This window comes from Schistocerca gregaria, chromosome 1 (assembly GCF_023897955.1).
Source record: "Schistocerca gregaria isolate iqSchGreg1 chromosome 1, iqSchGreg1.2, whole genome shotgun sequence".
NCBI classification, from domain to species: domain Eukaryota; kingdom Metazoa; phylum Arthropoda; class Insecta; order Orthoptera; family Acrididae; genus Schistocerca; species Schistocerca gregaria.
The window spans coordinates 917,860,416-917,880,903 of record NC_064920.1 but is presented as its reverse complement, the minus strand read 5'-3'; the positions used below and the strand labels follow the sequence as shown (position 1 = coordinate 917,880,903).

At 41.2% G+C, this 20,488-nt stretch overlaps 1 protein-coding gene across 1 annotated transcript in view; it reads left to right on the top strand.

Annotated features, from left to right (window-relative positions):
* The window catches only part of LOC126275159 (DNA-directed RNA polymerase I subunit RPA1), a 251,192-nt gene that overhangs the window by 11,938 nt on the left and 218,766 nt on the right, over positions 1-20,488 (top strand). Inside the window, exons 3-5 of the mRNA XM_049977174.1 lie at positions 6,330-6,506; positions 18,946-19,128; positions 19,781-19,973. Coding sequence (XP_049833131.1) covers positions 6,330-6,506; positions 18,946-19,128; positions 19,781-19,973 — 553 coding nt within the window. The remainder of the gene's footprint in view (positions 1-6,329; positions 6,507-18,945; positions 19,129-19,780; positions 19,974-20,488) is intronic.

Genomic DNA, 20,488 nt, shown 5'->3' with positions numbered 1-20,488 from the left:
CTGGCCCCATGTCAGGGCGACTTCCTCCAGGGTCGCTCTACCACGATAATCTTGTGTCCCTAGAGTCTGCCATCTGAACAGACTTTTCCAGATGCAAACACCTGGTTGCCGTCTGTTTTGATTTACAAAAAGATGACATGACCTGGTGACATCGTATCCTTGCTACATTATACAGGTGGGGTCTCCGAGGCCCACTCCTGATTTTATCCAGAATTTCCTGTCGCTTTGTACTTTCCATGTCCAAGTTGGTGCCTCCCATAGTTCCCCCCCCCCCCCTCCCTCCCCCCCCCTACCATATCCAGGAGAATGGGATCCTGCAGGCCTCTGTATTGAGTGTCTCTCTAACTTAAGTGGCCATTATTAGTGTAGCAGCAGCTGTAGGGCCATCCATCTCACCTTCTCAGTATTCATACTGCTCCACCAGTACTGGTGTTGCTGAGCGGCGCCTCCTGTCCTGGGAGCCATCCACAAGGCACAGTCATGGGCTGTAGGCCATGGTTTCCAGTTTTCTGCTGCAAAATCGTGTGTCATGCACTTCTGTCGGCATCATACTGTTCAGCCAGAACCAGAACTTTACCTTAATGATGATCTACTCACTGTAGTGGAGACATATCGATTCTTAGGACTGGTTTTAGACACCCTATTGACTTGGCCTCCTCATCTTCGTCAGCTTAAGCGGAAGTGCTGGCAGCACCTCAGTACCCTCTGCTGCCTGAGCAACACCAATTGGGGTGCAGATAACTCTACCCCCTCAGTGTTGCATTTACTCGACCCAGTGCGCCACTGTGGCATTCGCCTGGCGACACGAGCTTTTTGGATGAGTCCGATGACCAGCATGCTTGTGGAAGCCAGAGTGCCTCCATTGCAGGTTAGGCGTGCACAACTGCTGGCCAGTTACATAGCACACGTTCGTAGTTCTCCTGTGCATCCGAATCACCCTCTCCTTTTCCCACCCACGGCAGTTCATCTCCCGCATTGGCGGTCCAGGTGAGGGCTTCCAATTGCAGTTCATGTCCGATCTTTTCTTTCTGAACTGGAGTCCTTGCCTTTACCACCTATACTTGAGGTCCATTCACTTACACCTCCATGGTGTACACCTAGGCCACAGCTTCACCTGGACCTTTCACATGGCCCTAAGGACTCAGTTAATCCTGTGGCTCTCCGCTGTCGCTTGACAAGTACCAAGGCCACGAAGTGGTTTACACCGAGAGCTCAGTGGCTGATGTTCACGTCAGCATCGCGTATGTCCGTGGGGGACATATTGAACAGCATTCCTTGCCCGATGGCTGCAGTGTATTCAGTGCAGAGCTGGTGGCCATATCTCGTGCACTCCAGTATATCCGTTTATGCCCCAAGGAATCGTTTCTTCTGTGTACTGACTCGTTGAGCAGCCTACAAGTTATCGATCAGTGCTACCCTCGCCATCCTTTGATGGCATCCACCCAGGAGTCCATCTATGCCCTGGCCTGGCCTGGTCCTGTCATTCAGTGGTGTTTGTGTGGACCCCAGGACATGTCGGTATCCCAGGCAGCGAACTTACTGACAGGCTGTCCAAACAGGCTTCGTGGAACCCGCGTATAGGGAGGGGCATCTCTGAACCTGACTTGCGTTCTGACCTACACTGTAGGGTTTTTCGACTTTGGGAGACAGAATGGCATAACACTACACACAACGAACTGCATGTCACTAAGGAGACTATGAATGTGTGGAAGTCTTACACGCGGGACTCTCGCAGGGAATCAGTTGTTCTCTGCGGGCTCCTCATTGGCGATGCTTGGGTGACCCGCGGTTACCTCTTGCGCCGTGAAGACATGCCTCTGCGTCGGTAGGGTGCCCAGTTGACAGTGGCCCATATTCTAGTGCACTGTTCCACTTTGACTGCCCAGCGACAAAATCTTGGGTTACCAGACTCGTTGCCGCTAATGTTATCTGACAATGCCTTATTGGCTGATTTAGTTCTATGTTTTACTCGTGAGGGTGGGTTTTATCATTTGATCTAAGTTTTAGCACATTTCCATTGTCCCTCTGTGTCCTCCATCCTAGTGCATTTAGGTTGGAGGTTATAATGTGTTGCATAGTGGCTGGCTAAATACTTAATTGTTACATCTACATCCATACTCCGCAAGCCACCTGACGGTGAGTGACGTAGGATACCTTGAGTACCTCAATCGGTTCTCTCTTCTATTCCAATCTCGTATTGTTCGTAGAAAGGAGGATTGTCGCTATGCCTCTGTGTGGGCTCTAATCTCTCTGATTTTATCCTCATGGTCTCTTCGCGATATATACATAGGAGGGAGCAATATACTGCTTGACTCCTCGTTGAAGGTGTGTTCTCGAAACTTTAACAAAAGCCCGTACCGAGCTACTGAGCGTCTCTCCTGCAGAGTCTTCCACTGGAGTTTATCTATCATCTCCCTAACGCTTTTGCGATTGCTGAATGATCCTGTAACGAAGCGCGCTGCTCTCCGTTGGATTTTCTTTATCTCTTCTATCAACCCTATCTGGTACGGATCCCAAATTGCTGAGCAGTATTCAAGCAGTGGGCGAACAAGCGTACTATAACCTATTTCCATTGTTTTCGGATTGCATTTCCTTAGGATTCTTCCAATGAATTTCAGTCTTTCATCTGCTTTACCGACGATCAACTTCATATCATCATTCCATTTCAAATCACTCCTAATGCGTACTCCCAGATAATTTATGGAATTAACTGCTTCCGGTTGCGGACCTGCTATATTATAGCTAAATGATAAGGGATCTTTCTTTCTATGTAGTCACAGCACATTACATTTGTCTACACTGAGATGCAATTGTCATTCCCTGCACCATGCGTCAATTCACTGCAGATCCTCCTGCATTTCAGTACAATTTTCCATTTACAATAACAAATAAGTTAAATTGGAACAATCACAAACAGATAATGTTGTGTGGAAAGCAAACTGAAGACTGCAGTTTATCAGCAGAACACTTAGAAAATGTAACAGGTCTACTAAAGAGACTGCTTATGCTTTCTTGTCTGCCCTCTTCTGAAGTATTGCTGTGTGGCATAGGATTTATATCAGATAGGGTTGACGCAGAAACAGAGAAAGTTCAAACAAGAGCAGCTCATTGTGTATTATCGCTAAATAAGGAAAAGACTGCCATGCATATGGTCCACGAATTGGGGTGGCAGTCATGAAAATAAAGGCATTTTTCACTGCGACAGGATCTTCTCATGAAATTTCAATCACCAGCGTTTTCCTCAGAGTGTGAGAATATTTTGTTGACACCCACGTACATAGAGAGAAATGATTGTCATAATAAAATAAGAGAAATCAGAGCTTGCACGGAAAGATGTAAGTATTTGTTTTTTCTGTGCACTGTTCGAGAGTGGAACTGTAGAATGTAGCTTAAAGGTAGTTCAGTGAACCCTCTGCAAGGCACTTACTTGTGAATCGCAGAGTATTCGTGTAGATGTACATCTATATGAAAACACAGTGAACGGATGTGCATTCATTTCCATCCCTCTGTCACTCCTGCTTCATTCCAGGAAAAGTGAAGGCTTTGTTATGTCTGGAACACTTACTATTCCCTTGTTTAGTGACAAACCAGCACAACTTACACCATCAAACCTGTGCTATATATTGTTCATGTTTAGGTATATTTATTATTTTTACGGTAATACTTAAATGTTTATTGTACAAAATGTTGTGTCCATAACAACAGGATGATTCTTGTATGAGCACGGTATGTTTCTAACAGTGATTGTGGAAATAACATAAAATCAATTTCTTAAAATCTTCTTTAGGACCACCCAGACGAATTTCTATATTAATCAGGGTTGTTGAAATTTAACCCAATCCAAAAAAGCCATGATTTTTTAAATTAAAAAGATCCGACTATATTTAATTATGTTAATTTATTTAACATAATAATATTACATAGTTAGCCTGAACACAGATTAACACATTTCAGTCGGGCCACAGTCCCCAGAAGTCATAAACTTTTTCAACATCTTTGTGTGGCTCCTGCTTTTAAGATGAAGGATAAAGGAGATTTCCGTCTGTTTCAGAAATACTATCATTGATTTCAAAACTATCATCGACAATTTTGGAAATAGATTCTTTGAGCAGCAGCAGAATTTCATCATTACTCTTGTGTCCCCCCATTTTGCTATGAAACTTTAACAATAAAGACAGCAACAGAAGCACACTACAACAACGAATGTGTAGGAACTGATTGCGAGTGTGACATGTTTTGCAAGTAACTTAGCACTTCGTGTTAGCAGAGACATCCACCAGATGGCTCTCCGAAGTGCTAACGGAATCAACAATTAACGCCAAACTGTCACTATTCAGAAATAATACTTTGTGAAGTACTAATCTGGAAAGCTGTACTGTGAGATTCTTAGAGTTCTGACTGTTATAAAAATCATAGTGCAACTGTAATCTCTACAGGGAGCAACAAGGAGCCATCGTAGTTATGGAAGGCAACTATTTACAATCATGAGAATTTATCATTAATATTGTGTTTTAACTTTTCTTGCAGTATAAGAAACACAGTTAAATAACATGTAACTTGCAGGGAAAAAAAACTTAAATGTGATGTAGAGTCATTATGACAGTGAAGTACAATTTAGTCCTTCTTAAAAGCACATAGGAATGTGTAGGCATTCACCAAATTTTCTGCTATTTTCTCTGCCAAATTATATCTTAATTTTGACCAAACAAGCCTGTAGTTGAAGAAGACTCACTAAATCAATGCAGTGATGGCAGGACAAGAAATGTGGCTTTTTCACAAAAGTAATAAATCCTGTAGGTAAGTTGCCTCTTTTTTCTATGTCCATTATGTTTCACCATTTGTTTAGATTGAACTATGTTATGACTGTATCAGAAAACTAGTGGCAGGAGTATAATCAGAGTCAGCAATCCAGAAAGCCGTAACACTTGCAGTCCACTGTGGATGCACCTCTGTGAGCCAGTTTTCCGCACTTTTTTCTTGTTCAGCAGTTAATCTTCTTAGGATCTAGCATATTAGCAAGATAGTGGACTGGTTCTAGTGCTTGTTACTTTCTTTTTTTAAAATTATTTTCTTATAGGTTTCCGTATCCGGACTTTCTAAAAGATTGATCCATAGTTCAAATGATTGTGGAATATTTGTGTTGTCTGCTTGAAAAAGGTCCAGGACTTTACAGTGCTCTGACAGTTGTGAGAGATGATAAGTGGCCTCTTTATGTATTATAAAATTAGGCAAGATTTCGATTGTCTTAGAAGGGATTAATTCAAAGTGCTCTTTTTCAATTTCTACACATTTAGAATAAAGTAGTTGTAAAAATGAGTTAATGTTTTGAATAAATTAATCATTTGAATTTAAACTGAACTGTTTGTCAGTGCAAAAAAATGAGTAAAACCTCAACTTAACATGTTGTTTATTTTTATTTATTTACTTTTTATTTAGAAAAAAGGATTTTTTTCAACCCTGATACTAATATGGATTAGGATCAAATCTCTTCTCTTGACGTAGTTGCTCTGTATACTTCACCTGAATTATCTGAGAAGCTACAATGGGTTGCAGATGAGGGATCAAAATGAGTGTCGGATAACGATGAACTCAATTTTTGTCGATTTGTTTTTTGTAAAATTATTTTTTCCTCTCTTATGTAGCCTTCAAGAAGAGAAGATGCAATCATTGGACTTGTCTTATTTATACAGCCTGTGAAGCACTTCACTGTGAACTCTTTTACTAAATTTCCCTTCTGACTTGTCAGCTAACACAATGTATTGCTCCAATTTTGTGTGGATTGTGTGGGTATGTTCATGTAGTACATTGTCAAAGTAAGAAGATAATGCCATTCAAAACTTAGTGAGAAGAGAAGAAATGGTTACCATAGGTGACATTGTGGAAGTATTATTTACAGAGTGCCTGCATAACCTGCATAAGTTGATAACAGTTGATATTTACAATGCTGCCACAGCAGTCCTGTAGAAAGACTTTAGCTGCAGATGTACCTACTGCTGTTTACCTTAACCTCAACCACAGCTGCATGCGTGCATGATGATTCCTAACTTGTCAAGATATATGGGATGGTTAGTGTTGTTGCCTCTAGATTGTGGAGTCCTGGATTTGATTCTCTCTCTCTCTCTCTCTCTCTCTCTCTCTCTCTCTCTCTCTCTCTCTCTCTCTTCTGTAGCCTCCCTGTCACCATGAGAGAGAGAGAGAGAGAGAGAGAGAGAGAGAGAGAGAGAGAGAGATGAGAGAGAGAGAGAGAGAAGGGGGCGGACTGTGAAATGAAATTTTTGTGCTCTTTCCCTTAATTTTATATTGTATTTACTGATCTATTGTTATTACAGGTCCTGTACATGAGAAAGCCGGACCCTGTGCAACGTGCCTGAGAAATGTTTTCAACTGTCCAGGACATTTCGGTTATATAGAACTACCTTTGCCAGTAGTCAATCCATTGTTCAGCAAAATGATTTATCAGATTTTAAGAATGTCTTGTCTTTCATGCCATGCTCTTCAGATTCAAGGTTAGAAACTGTAATTTCATTTTGGTATGTAATCATCTCTTGTTATTCTGTAGAACTTTTTTGCATAAAATGGAACTGTTTGTAACTGGTGTTACATTTGATATGTGTTGAAGAGATTTGGTTGTGAGATATTAAAATATTTTGATTTTGGAAAGGACAATATTACTTGGTTTTGTTTCTCTAACATATAATTAGCTATATAAAGTAATCCAGTGAAAATATTTTTCTGTCTGCTTTGCTAGACCAAAGGCATCAACCATTTCTATCTTAAATTGTAAGAGCCAAATGATATGTGAAGGCAAAGCTAATAATGTACAGGACATAAAATTATTACAAAGGTAAATGGAAAATTTCACTATGGCAGTAAAATATAATTTTATTCTTATTCTCCATTCGGGTGAATGGAACTTTCCCAGTGATTTACCACCAAAACTATTCCAATTGTGGTGTGTTACTATTGAATGTCTGCCTGATACCTATCTGAGCTTTTGCTTTATTTTTTATGTCTTTCAAGGTACAAAAATGATTAAGAACAAGGAGATACTAAAAGAATCACTAAATTATCAGGTTGCTACTAACCGTAAAGAAGACATGTTATGGTAAGTTGCAGACATGCACAATTAAAAGAAAGTTAGATAAAGCTTTTGGCCGCAGCCTTCATCAGCAAAACACACACACACACACACACACACACACACACACACACACACACACACACCTAATGCATATATGACTGCCAACTCCAGCATCATGGGTTGGAATGCAACTCTCAAGTGGATGCAAACAGAAATGGAGGGAGTGGGAAAGGGGGAGGGATAGTAGTATTGGATGGGGAGAGAGATCAACACTGTCTGGTGGAGTGTGCAGTGACTAGAATAGCAACAGGAGCTGTGTCAGGAGGTTGTGGGGCAGTGTGTTGGAAAAAAGGAGCGAAAAAGGAGAGGAGTGAGGAAAGACAGGTGGATGCATTGGCAGAGGGTGGCAAATAAACAGGATGGGAGACAAGAATGAGGAGGAGATGATAAGGCAGATGGGGGTGGAAACTGTTGGATGGAGGATGTGGGGACGGTATCTTACTGTAGGTTCATGTTGGGATAATCACGGAACAGAGAATGTGTTGTAAGGGTAGCTCCCTTCTGCACAGTTCGGGAGAGTTAAAGATGGAGGGAAGGATCCAGATGGCTTGGGTAGTGAAGCAGCCATTGAAATAAAGTCTGTTACATTCAGTTGCATGTTTTGCCACATGGTGGTCTACTTTGTTTTTGGCCACAGTTTGGCGGTGGATGTTCGTCCTGGTGGACAGCTGTTGGTAGTCAAACCAGTGTAAAAATCTGTGCAATGATTGCAGCAGAACAGGCAAACGACATGGCACACAGGTGGCTCGGCCCCTGATGGGGTGGGATAAATCTATGACAGGACTGGAATAGGAAGTGCTGGGTGGGTCGATTGGGAAGGCTTTGCACCTGGTTCATCCACAGGGATATGATCCTTGTGGCAACGGGTTGGTATACAGAGTGGCTTAGGGATGGACTAGGATGTTGTGGAGGTTGGGTGGGCTTTGGAACACCACCTGGCAGGGGGGGGGGGGGGGGGGGGAGTATCTCAAGTAGGATGTCCCTCATTTCAAGACATGATAATAGATAATTAAAGCCCTGGTGAAGGATATGGTAAAATTGTTCCAGTTCTGGGTAATCAAGGGGACACTCCTTTGTGGGTGGTTCTAGGGGGTGGTGGGAGGCTTTTGAGGGCCTGAGGCGACTTGGCACAGGAGATCTGGTGGCAGACTAGATAGTGTCTGTCTGTGTAGGCATTGGTGAGACCCTCGCCATACAGAGCAAGGGAACTGTTGTAACCACAAATATGCCGTCCACAGGTGGCCAGGCTGTATGGGAGGGATTTTTCTGTGTGAAAAGGATGGTAGCTGTTAATGCAGGTGCTGTTGGTGATTGGTGGGTTTAATGTAGACAGGTGCCGATGGAGCCATCAGGGAAAAGGATGTTAACAATTACGAAGATGGCACACTGGTTGACAAGGGCCACATGATGTGGATGAGAGAGAAAGTTTGGAGGTTGTGAAGGAACGAAGATAGGTTGCCTTGGCCCTGAGTCCTGATCGTGAAGATATCATCCATGAATCGGAACCAGACAAAGGTTTTGGTGTTTTGGGAAGCTAGGGAAGTCTCCCGGAGATGGCCTATAAAAAGTATGGCCTAAGAGGGTGCCATGCGGGTGCTCATGGCTGTGCTTGGATTTGTTTATATACTGTCTCTTCAAAGAAGCATTTGCAGGTTAGGAGAAAAGTAGTAAAGTGTATGAGGAATGAGGTAGTAGGTTTGGAGTCTTAAGGATGTTGGTAAAGATAGTGTTTAACGGTGGTATGAACACTGGCAAAAGGGATGTCATGTATGAAGAGATGGCACCAACAGTGATGATCCATGAGGTAATTGGGGGGGGGGGGGATGGTGGAGAGTCGGTGAAGGAAGTGATTGGTGGTTGGGAGGTTACATTGAGGGCAACTGGTTGGAGATGTTGATCAATGAGGACAGAAATTCTATCAGTGAGGGCACAAAAATCAGCCACAATGGGTGCCCAGGATGTCAGATTTGTGGATTTTAGGGAGCATGTAGGAAGTGGGTGTGCGATTTGTCAGGAGTGAGGTGAATCATGGATCCTGGAGAGAGGTTCTGGGAAGGACCTAAGGCCTTAAGCATGGATTGGAGGCTGTGCTATCACTCTGACAGTGTTACACCCCCTCCACCCCCCCCCCTCCTCCAGGGGCCCACTTTTCTTTGGTGAGTTTGTGCTTGCCCATCACTGGGCTCCAGCCTGTGCAGCATCTTTCCCCTTCCATGCTGCATGTCTGTCCTCCTGCTGTTCTCTTTCCCCTGCCTTGGGGAACATATTGGGGATATTTTTGGAAATGCGTTCTGATTTTTCATTAGCCTGCCATCCGAACAGTCTTTCCACCGTTTTTTCTTTCGTTGTTTGTTCTCCATCAGCTTCCCTTCCTCTGCTTCGCCATTTGAGGTTCCTCTTTCTTTCTTCCTCCTCCTTAGGTGCTCCGGAAAGCCAGCCCGTGCGTCCATCGTTTAACATGTGACTGGATAAGGCATTATTTCCAGCATGGGGTCGACAGGCAGGGTTCGCATACCCCATGCTGCAGCCAGGCCTAGGAATGATTGTCTGAGCTGTTAGTTCTGAAAGTGCTAGTTGTCCCCTCTGCCAGGAGTTCAAGAGGTGTGAACAGTCACCTAAGTGGGTGGGGGTGGGGGAGGAGGGGCATTTGGAAGGAGTTGCTGGCAATCATTTTTTCGCCATCATTTTCTCAACAACTCTTTTGACCACCAGAATGGGGCACATTCCTCTTCTCTATTACCCCCTGAAGTTTGCTTTTGACTCTCACTCTGGCAGCTTATCTTCATGGAACCTGCCACTTGCCTGATAGGTGTGAACCGTCCACCCCCTTTGCCTAATGCTGTGGCCTGTGTTCACCTTTTTCATTCACTTCCTAAGGACATTATTCAACACTCGATCTATTGCTATAAGTTTCTCAACCTTAGCACCGAACTTCACGATAGTACCTTTACATTCACTGATGGCTCTCAGACTGACCAAGGTGTTGTGTGTGCCTTTGTCATTGGCACTGACCATTTTTGGTTCTGGCTTCCAGAACACTGCTCAGTATTTACAGCAGAGCTCTTCGCCTATTATCAGGCCGTGCAGTACATCCAGTGACACAGGCTTTTCAACTGTGTCATTTGCTCCAAGTCTCTCAGTGCCGTTTAGAGCCTCCATGTGCTGTACACAGTCCATCCGAAAGTGGAATGGGTCCAAGAAAGCTCCACTTGCTCACACTTGGGGGAGCCACTGTGATGTTTATGTAGGCCATGGTCACCTTGGTCTGACGGGAAATTAGGCTGCTGCCAAGGCTGCAGTTGTCCTACCTCAGCTCGCTGGTTCTTCCACTCCTTCTGACAATGTCCATGTTGCCATCTGTGAGCAGGTGTGTCACTTTGGTATCACTCTTGGTCTGCCCTTCAGTCTCCGGGGAATTAAAACTCTTCCGGATGCTTGGGCAACCTCCTCTCAGCCCTTTCACCACGAGATCGCTTAAGCTAGGTTGCAAATAGGGAATTTTCATTTTAGCCATTGCTGTTTGTTAAGTGATGATCCCCTACCACTTCATACTCATTGTCATCAGCCTTTGTTGGTTTCCTGACTAAACGCCTTAAAAAAAATTGAGGTATGTTTGTTGTCTGAGTTATTGGCCTTTTAGCAAATGATGGACAGGTTGCTGACCATATTTAGCTTTGTATCCATCGTAGCAATATGGCAAAGGATGTTTAATCTTTATTTCTGGACCTCCATGGTCTCCATGCTGAATTTTGTGGACCTTCCTCCATGAGGAAGTTATTCTTCTTAGTCCTCTTTCCTTCCATTGACTGGGCTTTCAACTTATATTTTTTCATAGTGTTTTAAGGTTCTGAAATGGATGCGTATGACCTTAGTTGCTTTTGTGCCCTAAAACAAAACAGAACATACAATCTGGTGGAGTTTGTAGGTGGAGGAGTCGGATAATTGGTGGAGGCCTTCTGCCAGTAAGGCATTGTGATTTATAACAACAGTGTTGTTACCCATGTCTGCAGATAGGATGATTAGGTCAGGATTTGTTTTGAGGTTGTATATGGCTATTCTTAACTCTACTGAAAGGTTTGTGTTCTAAGGAAGGGACCAGGGTGAAGGGTGGTGAGGCTAAATTGGAGGTAAGAAATTCCTGGAAGTGACCACGGGTGGTTAGGTGGTAGAGGGGGAGGATCATGGTTGAATAGTGGTGTGAACTGGCAGAGGCAGGGTTCAGTGTTGGAATTAGGGCAGTTTTGGTTGTAGGGATTGGCAGCAAAGTGCTTCCGATGCAGGCATTGGGAGAAGGAGAATGTCTTTGACAACTCCAACATGGTTAAATTTGGGTGTATGGTTAAAGGTGAGACCTTTGGATAGCACTGAAGCTTCTGTGGAGTTGAGGGTTTTGGTGGGAAGGTTAACAACAGTGTTACAGGAATGTTTTGGTTCTGGATTTGGTGGAGAGTTGGTAGAGAGTTCTGTGGGATGTGGCAAGTGGAGAAGGTCAGCTAGAAAGTTTTAGGTGCTATGATGGGTTAGGGTGATGATCAAAAGTTTGTGTGACATAGGTAGATGTGGAAAATAGAACGTTAAAGTACATCAGGATGAGGGATGAGGTGGGATCAATAGGAATAAATATAAATATGAATAAATATAATTATCACTATCACAGTTGAGAATCTGAGGCATCAGATGCTGCATCAATATAATTACATCCTGTTTCTTAAATGCTGTCTGAACCAGCTGCCACAACCATAGAATCCCCCAAAACAGCATATCATAAAGATTACTTTCTGTGGATCCCCCACCCCTCCCCCCATCACATGTTCCCAGATTTGGCCAAACCCTGGCCCTTACAAATCTGGTACTGCGAACACACATCTCCATGGCACAGGCATTCCAGAACTACCTCTGCTCCTTCTACAAGAAATTGCCACTATGCAGTCCTTACTCCATACAGCAGGTTTCTGAAATTGAATCCCTTGTTCTCCAGACACCACCTCCCTAAGTTATCGAACCTTTGACATATTACTGCAACCATGGGGCACCACTATCCAATCCATATTTACCCATAGTGTTCCTACTCATCCACCTCTCATAGCAACTAAACCCTGTCTAGCTAACCTTTTCAACTTGCTGCATCCCCCAAAACTCCTCACCAACTCTCCACCAGATCCAGAGCCAAAACATTCCTGAAACACTGTTGTTAACCTTTCCTCCAAAACCGTCAATTCCCTAGAAGCTTCAGCACTATCCAAAGACCTCATCTTTAGCATTACAGTCAAATTTAAACATGCTGGACTTCTAAAAGACATACTCTCCTTCTCCCAGTCCCTGCAATGGAAGCAATTGATTGCTGCAAATTTCTTGGCAGTAAGCCACAGCCAATTATTTGACTCCTCTATTTATAATCTGTGCCAGAATGATCCCATCCCAGGAGTCCAACACAACATCCAATCCCTGCTTAAAGCCTTTGGCCTTCCCAGGACCTCTCCCCTGAATCCATTTCCTTCTTCACCCCTGTGACACCCTGAGCACCCACCTTTCACATGCTCTCCAAAATCCACAAACCCAACAATCCTGGATGCTCCACTGTGGCTAGTTATTGTACCTCCACTGAAATAATTTAGGCCCTCATATACCAAAACCTCTATCCAGTTACCCTTAATGTAGCCTTCCACATCAAAGACACAAACTACTTCCTTTGCTGACCCTCCACCATCCCTACTCATGTACGTCGTGGATCACTATTTGTCACTGTTGACACCACCTCTCTGTACACACGCAATATCCCTCATGCCCATGGTCTTACCACCATTAAATACTACATTTCCCAATGTTCTCCAGGCTCCAAACCTACTACGTAATTCCTCATACACCTTACTAACTTTATCCTAACCCACAACTACTTCTTCTTTGAATGGGAGATACATAAACAAATCCACGGCACAGCCATGGGCACCCACATGACATGCTCGTAGGCCAGCCTTTTTATGGGCCTTCAGAGACCACCTTAGCCTTCCAAAACAACAAACCCCTAGTGTGGTTCGGGTTTCGTGATGATATCTTTATGATCAGGACTCAGGGTGAAGAAACCCTATATTTGCTCCTTCACAACCCCATCACTTTATCTCCCATTTGTTTCACGTTGTCCATGTCAACCAGTCTGCCATCTTGGTAGATGTTAACTCCTCCTCTCTGACGGCTCCATCTGCACCTCTGTCTACATTAAACCAACCAACCATCAACAGTACCTGAATTTTGAAAGCTGCCATCCCTTTCACACCAAAAAATCCCTCCCAAACAGCATGGTCACCTGTGGATGATATATCTGCGGTAACAAGAAGACCTTCGCTTAGTACAAATACTATCGCCAGACCTAGTCTGCAAACAGATATCCTATGCCATTTCCCCTCACACCGACAACCCTCCCACCACCCCAAGAACCAGCCACAAAGGAGTGTCCCCTTCATTACCCAGTATCACCCTGGACTAGAACAACTGAACCATATCCTTCACCAGGGCTTTGGTTACCTACTGTCATGCCCTGAAATGAGGGAAATCCTATCCGAGATACTTCCCACCCCTTGTATAGTGGTGTTGCGTTACCCACCCAACCCCCACAACATCCTAGGCCATCCCTGTGCCATTCCCAATACCAACCCCTTGCCACAAAGATCATACCCCCTGTGGAAGACCCAGGTGCAAAGCCTTCCCAATTGACCCACCCAGCACTTCCTGCTCCAGTCCTGTCATTGGTTTATTCTAACCCATCAGAGGCTGGGCCACTTGTGAAAGAAGCTATGTCATTTACCAGCTCTGCTACAATTATTGCTCACCTTTTTACATTGGTATGACTACCAACAGTTGTCCGTCAGGATGAACGACCACTGCCAAACTGTAGCCAAAAGCAAAGTAGACCACCCTGTGGCACAACATGCAACGGAACATAACACACTTGATTCTCATGGCTGCTTCACTACCCAGTCCTTCAGGATCCTTCCGTCCACCACCAGCTTTTCTGAAATGCGCAGCTGGGAGTTATCCTGACAACATATTCTCTATTCCTGTAATTATCCCAGCCCCAACCAATGGTAACATGCTACCTTACACCCTCCACCCAACAGCTTCCACCCCCTCTGCCCTATCTTCTCCTCCCCCTTCTCTTCTCCCACCATGCTTACTTGCGACCCACCCATCTTTCCCCACTCCTTTCTTCTCCACCTTTCTGTCATATGGCCTCCTGATACTGCAGCTGTTGGCATTCTGGTCCCTGCACACTTCCTCAGATAGTGTTCGCCTCCCTCATATACTACTATCCCTCCCCCTCCTATGCCCCCCTCCAGATTGCTGATTGCATCCCTCATGATAGTTGCATTCTGGCCCGAGCTGCTTCAGTTGTTGGTCATCTGTCTATGAGGTGTGCTTGTTTGTGTGTATGAATGGTGTGTGTGTGTGTGTGTGTGTGTGTGTGTGTGCGTGTGTGTGTGTGTGTGTGTGTGTTTCTTTTGCTGATGAAGGCTGTGGTCAAAAGTTTTCTGTAAGTGTCTTTTAATTATGTGTGTCTGCAACTAGACCTGTCTTCTTTACTGTAAGCAGCAATCTCTCTTTTCCTACTTTGTTAATATTCCTCTTAGGAGTTTCCGTTGTTTGATAAAACTGAATTGTGATGTAATTGGTTCCATGTTGAAGCCCTCCTCATGAATAAATAACATTATGCCTCTAGCTGTTACATTTCATGTCATGTAATAATTTTCTTCATCTTCATTTTCTTCTTCTTACTTTGAGTCCAGCCAGCTGTGCACTGTGTAATTCAGTTAGCTGGAGGGAATTGTTGTATAGGGCATTTTTCCATTTTATTATTATTTTTTTGAAATAAAAGATCCATTATTACCAGTTCTCTAGATGGCACTGAACTCATTAACTTCTTTGTATATCCCAAGCATGATGGACAATAGTGTAGCGGTTTTCCGTGTCCCAAATGTACAAGTTGTATGATTTCATTTTACCATTGGTGAAAAAGTTACTTCATCATGAAAGGCAAGTTTCTTATGAAAACAATCTCTTCCATGTTCTATTGCTATTATATGGTAAACTCAGAATGAATTAATTCATACCACTGGCAGTTGTAAACACTAAGATTTCTGCTTTAATTGTTCTGAAAGATGTTTGTCAGTTGTGGAGTGTTGAGTTCTTCATCTGCTGTGTTTGTTAACTTATGTAGGCTGTTGAGGGAGCTTACCCAAGCATGCTCAATCACCTATTCTGTAACACCAAATATTTGTGAAACCTCATTCTTGAAAGGTCATTGAACTGTCATGACACTGATGAAAATGAAATTAAAGGCCAACATAATTTCTCAGTACCTTTCAGTCACTGTACTCTGCCAAAAGAGAGTCAAAACTAGTGCAATGACACAGATCTTCAGAGTTCTATGATTTGCCTGCAGTCAGTCTCAATATCATCATCTTCCATACATGAAACAGACTATTGTCTGTTCCAAAGCCACAAATAAACAAAATCATTCCCATCTTTTTCTAGGTCTTTTGATATCTCTTTTCCCATTCAGCTTGTAGGTCAGGATCTTCTGGGGAAACAGAAATCGAAGCAGCTTTATTATGTGAAAAAGATAATTACATTGGGCAACAAAGTAAAAACTGTATGGGATATATTGAGGACAGAGACAGGTGGGGCCAAAAAGGAAAAGGGAAAATAGCTCTAAAAATAAATGAGACTTTGGTAGCAAGTGCATGTAGTGTTGCAAACCTCTTTAACAAGCTGGGGGTTATCAGGTTCAGTGAACAGTGCAATGGAGTATCTGAGACCAGTCTTTAAAAATAACTTCAGTAATATGGAAATGTCACTCACATCTCCCAAAAAAGAAGCATCCACCATAAAATCCTTAAAATCTAAGTATTCCAGTGGGAATGATAACATATCAACAAAAGTTAATCAAAGAGTGCTCATGTGAGTTGAGTTCTATCTTAAGTTATGTGTGTAATCAGTCTCTTATCAGTGGAACATTTCCAGCTAAAATATGCTGAAGTTCTCACTTTACAAGAAGGGGGATAAATAAAGAACACCAAACTATCGACCAATTTCACTTTTGCTGGCTTTCTCAAAAATATTTGAAAGGTTCTGTTCAAGCATTGCATCTGACTGCAAATAATATATTGCCCAAGCCACAGTTTGGAATTCTTAATGCTTCTGATGTAGAGAAAGTTATTGAAATACACATACATTGAGAATGTACTTAATTCATTGGATAATAAATTAAAGGCTACTAGCATTTTTTGTGATATTGCTATCTGTCAAAAGGCTTTGACTGTGTGACACACACCATTCTCTCAAGTAAATTAGAATATTATGGTTTCACTGACAGTGTTGCAAATTGGTTTGAGTCTTATTTAATTAACAGGAAACAGAGGGTGTTGTTGCAAAATACCTGTGCATTAAGCAATCAGTTTTCATCTGATAGGGAATTAATTACATGTGGTGTCGCTCAAGGTCCCATCTGGAGTACATTGATTTTTTTTGTGTACATTAATGACCTCTCATCTGTTACATTGCCAGATGCTAAGTTTGTTTTGTTTGCAGATGATACAAACATTGCAGTAAGTAGCAAGTCATGTACATCTTTAGAAATAGCTGCTAATCAAATTTTCACTGACATTAATAAACAGTTTGAAGCTACTTCACTGTCATTAAACATTGAAAAGACCTTCTATATGCAGTTCAGAACCTGTAAGAGATTTCCTTCTAGCATGTGTATAACATATGACAACATGCAGATCGAAGAGGTTGACAGTGTTACATTTCTTGGATTACAACTTGATAAGAAATTCAGTTGGGAAGAGCATGTCACAGAATTGCTTAAACACCTAAACTAGTCTGTATTTTTAGTGAGAATAATGTCAGATGTAGGAAACGTAAATATAAAAAAAACTTGCACACTTTGCTTTCTTTCATTCTATTATGTCATACGCGATCATATTCTGGGGTAACTCAAAAAACAAAGCAAAAGTTTTTAGCACGCAAAAGTGTGTAATAAGAATCAATAGAGGTGTAAATTCAAAAACATCATGTAGAAACCTGTTCAAGGAACCTTGTAATCTAACCACTGTTTCTCAGTATATTTACTCCTTAATGAAATTTGTTACAAGTAATATATCTCTACTTCTAACTAATAGCTCAATACATAGTACCAGTACCAGGAATAAGAACAATTTACATTAAGACCTATAATCACTTACCTTGGTCCAAAAAAGTGTCCAATATTCAGGAACACACATTTTCAATAAATTGCCAGCAACCATTCAAAACTTGGTTTCAGATAAAGCACGGTTTAAAAAGAGTTTGAAAGGCTTCTTGATACACACCTCTTTCTGCTCTATAGATGAATATTTTAAGAGAGACTGTTAGGCCAGCTTAAATAAAAATGTCTGTTAGATTTCAGTTTTGACAGTGCTTTGTCACAACAGTCAAGATTTGGTATTTTGTGTATGATAAATTTATTAATAGTGCTTAACAATATTTCATTCTGACAGCAGATTAATTTTGTAAATATGACAAATGATCAGGGTAGTAAGTATTATATTCAAATGTTTTATGCTTTTGATGGTATACTTTGTGACATGCTCCACAGCCAAGAGAATCATCTCATTTTTTGGGTCTATGGAATGAAAACTGAATCTAATATGATCCAATCTAATCTGTGGCCTGGCAGTCTCATGAGGTGCCATCTCCAGCCTCCACAGTATTTTAAATTTTTCTTTCATATTAAAATATTTAAGTCTGTTTTAATACCTTCATTTCTAATCATGTCTATTATTGTAACTCAGATTTCACTTAGGTAGGATAACACAGGGACCACCTTCACTTTAAAGAAATTCATGATGGTCCCTTTTTGCCCAGGGTTCTGCTCTTGGTACCATAGGCAGATTGGAATTTGTGTGTTTTATTTTCAATATCAGAGCAAAAATCGAAGTTTATACACAGTGTAAATAAGAGATTTGAGAGTTAGTTATCCAAAACAATTTTTTATCTGACTGGGTATTTTCCTGAGAATGCCATTATTTTCTTTTTGTCACTAGAAATTTTAAATTCTATTTCTTGCATATTTCATTCTGCTGGTATACTGATCTTTGGAGGCCTTTTTTAGTAATAATGATGTCATCTGCAAACAAAAGTACATTCAGGTATTCCTCATTCATTTTCTTAATTTCTTTGTTGACTTCACATTTACATTTACAAAGAATGAAGTGAATGTAAATATTACAAAAGATAGGTGATGATACACACCCTTGCCTACACCTTAGTTAATAATTGTTTCTTCTAATAGATTCCTACCTGTGTTTATTACAATGCATGTATTGTTGTAAGGATTTTTGACTACCTCTATTAACTGATAATGATATTCACATTCAGACATAATCTTCCAAAGGTTATCATGGCTCACTCGCTTGAAAGCCTTCTGAGTATCAATAAAGGCCATATGGGTTTCTGTATTGAATTCTCTGTGGTTTTCTATAATGTTTTAAATTACATGCTACAACATGAGTTGTTCAAAGTACATCTCCTCTTGGAATATAATGTTATGAAACTTTATTAGTACAGACTCCAAGAAAAACTTGCTTCACTACCAATAAATAAAGATGCTAGAATATTATTTTAAAACACACACACACACACACACACACACACACACAAACTGTAGCACATTAGTGAAACTGCTTCAGTTATTTGTAACATCATTTGTATGAAATTATTTATTGAGATAACTCTTCTTCATTTAAATGTATTACAATTTTATTTTTAAGGTTCTGTGAGACACACACTCATTGCACAACTTAGGCTCTTGGATGCTGGTTTCATCACAGAATGTCAAGAGCTGGAGACACAGCTGAGCATGGGTCTTGATACAAAAGAGTCAACTAGTGGAATGAGCCATGATGTAATGGTGAAAGAAAAAATTGAAAACTATGTGCAGAATGTTTTGTCAGGTAACTAACTACATCAACAGTTTCATAAATTATGGAGCCTCAGTCACTCTTGTCAGAGTAGCACATTACCATTTGTCTTGAGTGTAAAATTCAGTTAGCTCATTAAATATACATATGATGTTAATATATTCAGTTAATGTTTATTCTTTTCTTCTTCATACAGTTTAATGATAAGCTGTTTAGTGGATAGGCACATAAACAGTAAGTTCAAATTTGCATTATTAACAGCACTTACACTTGTGAATATGAGTGTTGCATGATGACAGTTCATGGCTTTCTCTATTGAGAGATCATAAGGTTGAAATCTTTGACTATGATGGACTTTATTTTCTTCATTAGACTCCTAAGAACCCCCGTCTGGATTACATCAGCACACATGTATATGAAGTTTGTAGCTAGGAATGATTGTATTGTGCATATAATGTTGCTTTGCATGTTACTTACTTAAATAGACAGATTAAATGTCTGATGAACACAGTTTAAAAAAACCTGTTTATCACAAGTGGTGAAATGTTTGAAGTTAAATCTTTGTCAGTTAGTTCAGTAGAGCTTCTTATTACAGCTCTGTCAGTCGAAAAAATAGAAAAAAATATTGTTGCTATATGCTTTGTGATATATTACATGTAAAATATATGTGTAATTGTTATTGCAGGTGAAAAAACAGTAGGTAGTAAAAAGAGTAAAAATGTTGAAGCGATAAGAAATGGTTATCTTCAAGCTGTAGCGACTAATGTGAAGTCGAACAAATGCATTTCTTGTCAAGCACCAATTAGGAGGATTATTTATATCCATCGACGATTTATGACAACAGTCCAGAAGGTTGATGTTGCTCCAAAATTTGCCACGTGAGTACTCGTCAACCCATCTGCTTCAAATATATGCTAGTGCTGAATGCTGTACGCAGTAGACTAATTCCTTAATTTAACAAACATTTTATTTAATATTGTGTTCGTGTTTAACATTTACAGGAAGGAAATTATATTCTGAAATTGCAGTTACAAGTAATGATAAGCATTTACAGTAGTATGTGATTGAAGCATAGAAACTGATAAAAAGTTTTTTACTGTAGGTGATAAAGAGGGATCTTTGTTGTTGACGTAAATGATTTGTAGTTGTGGGTAGAGAGGAAACTATTAAGATACAATTTTAAGTCTTAATTAGGGACTGTTGATGAGTCATTTGTGGAAGCCCACTAACATGGTACAGGATGTCCAAGGATGAATGCTGTATTCAGGGATGTGAATACTCATTTGAAGCAAAAAGTTTCATGTGGCATAGGACCTATTCTGAAGGTTTTCTGAGGTAGAACATATTCAATGTATGTTTATTTTTGTGGCCAGTGGTGTGCACATATGTGTCT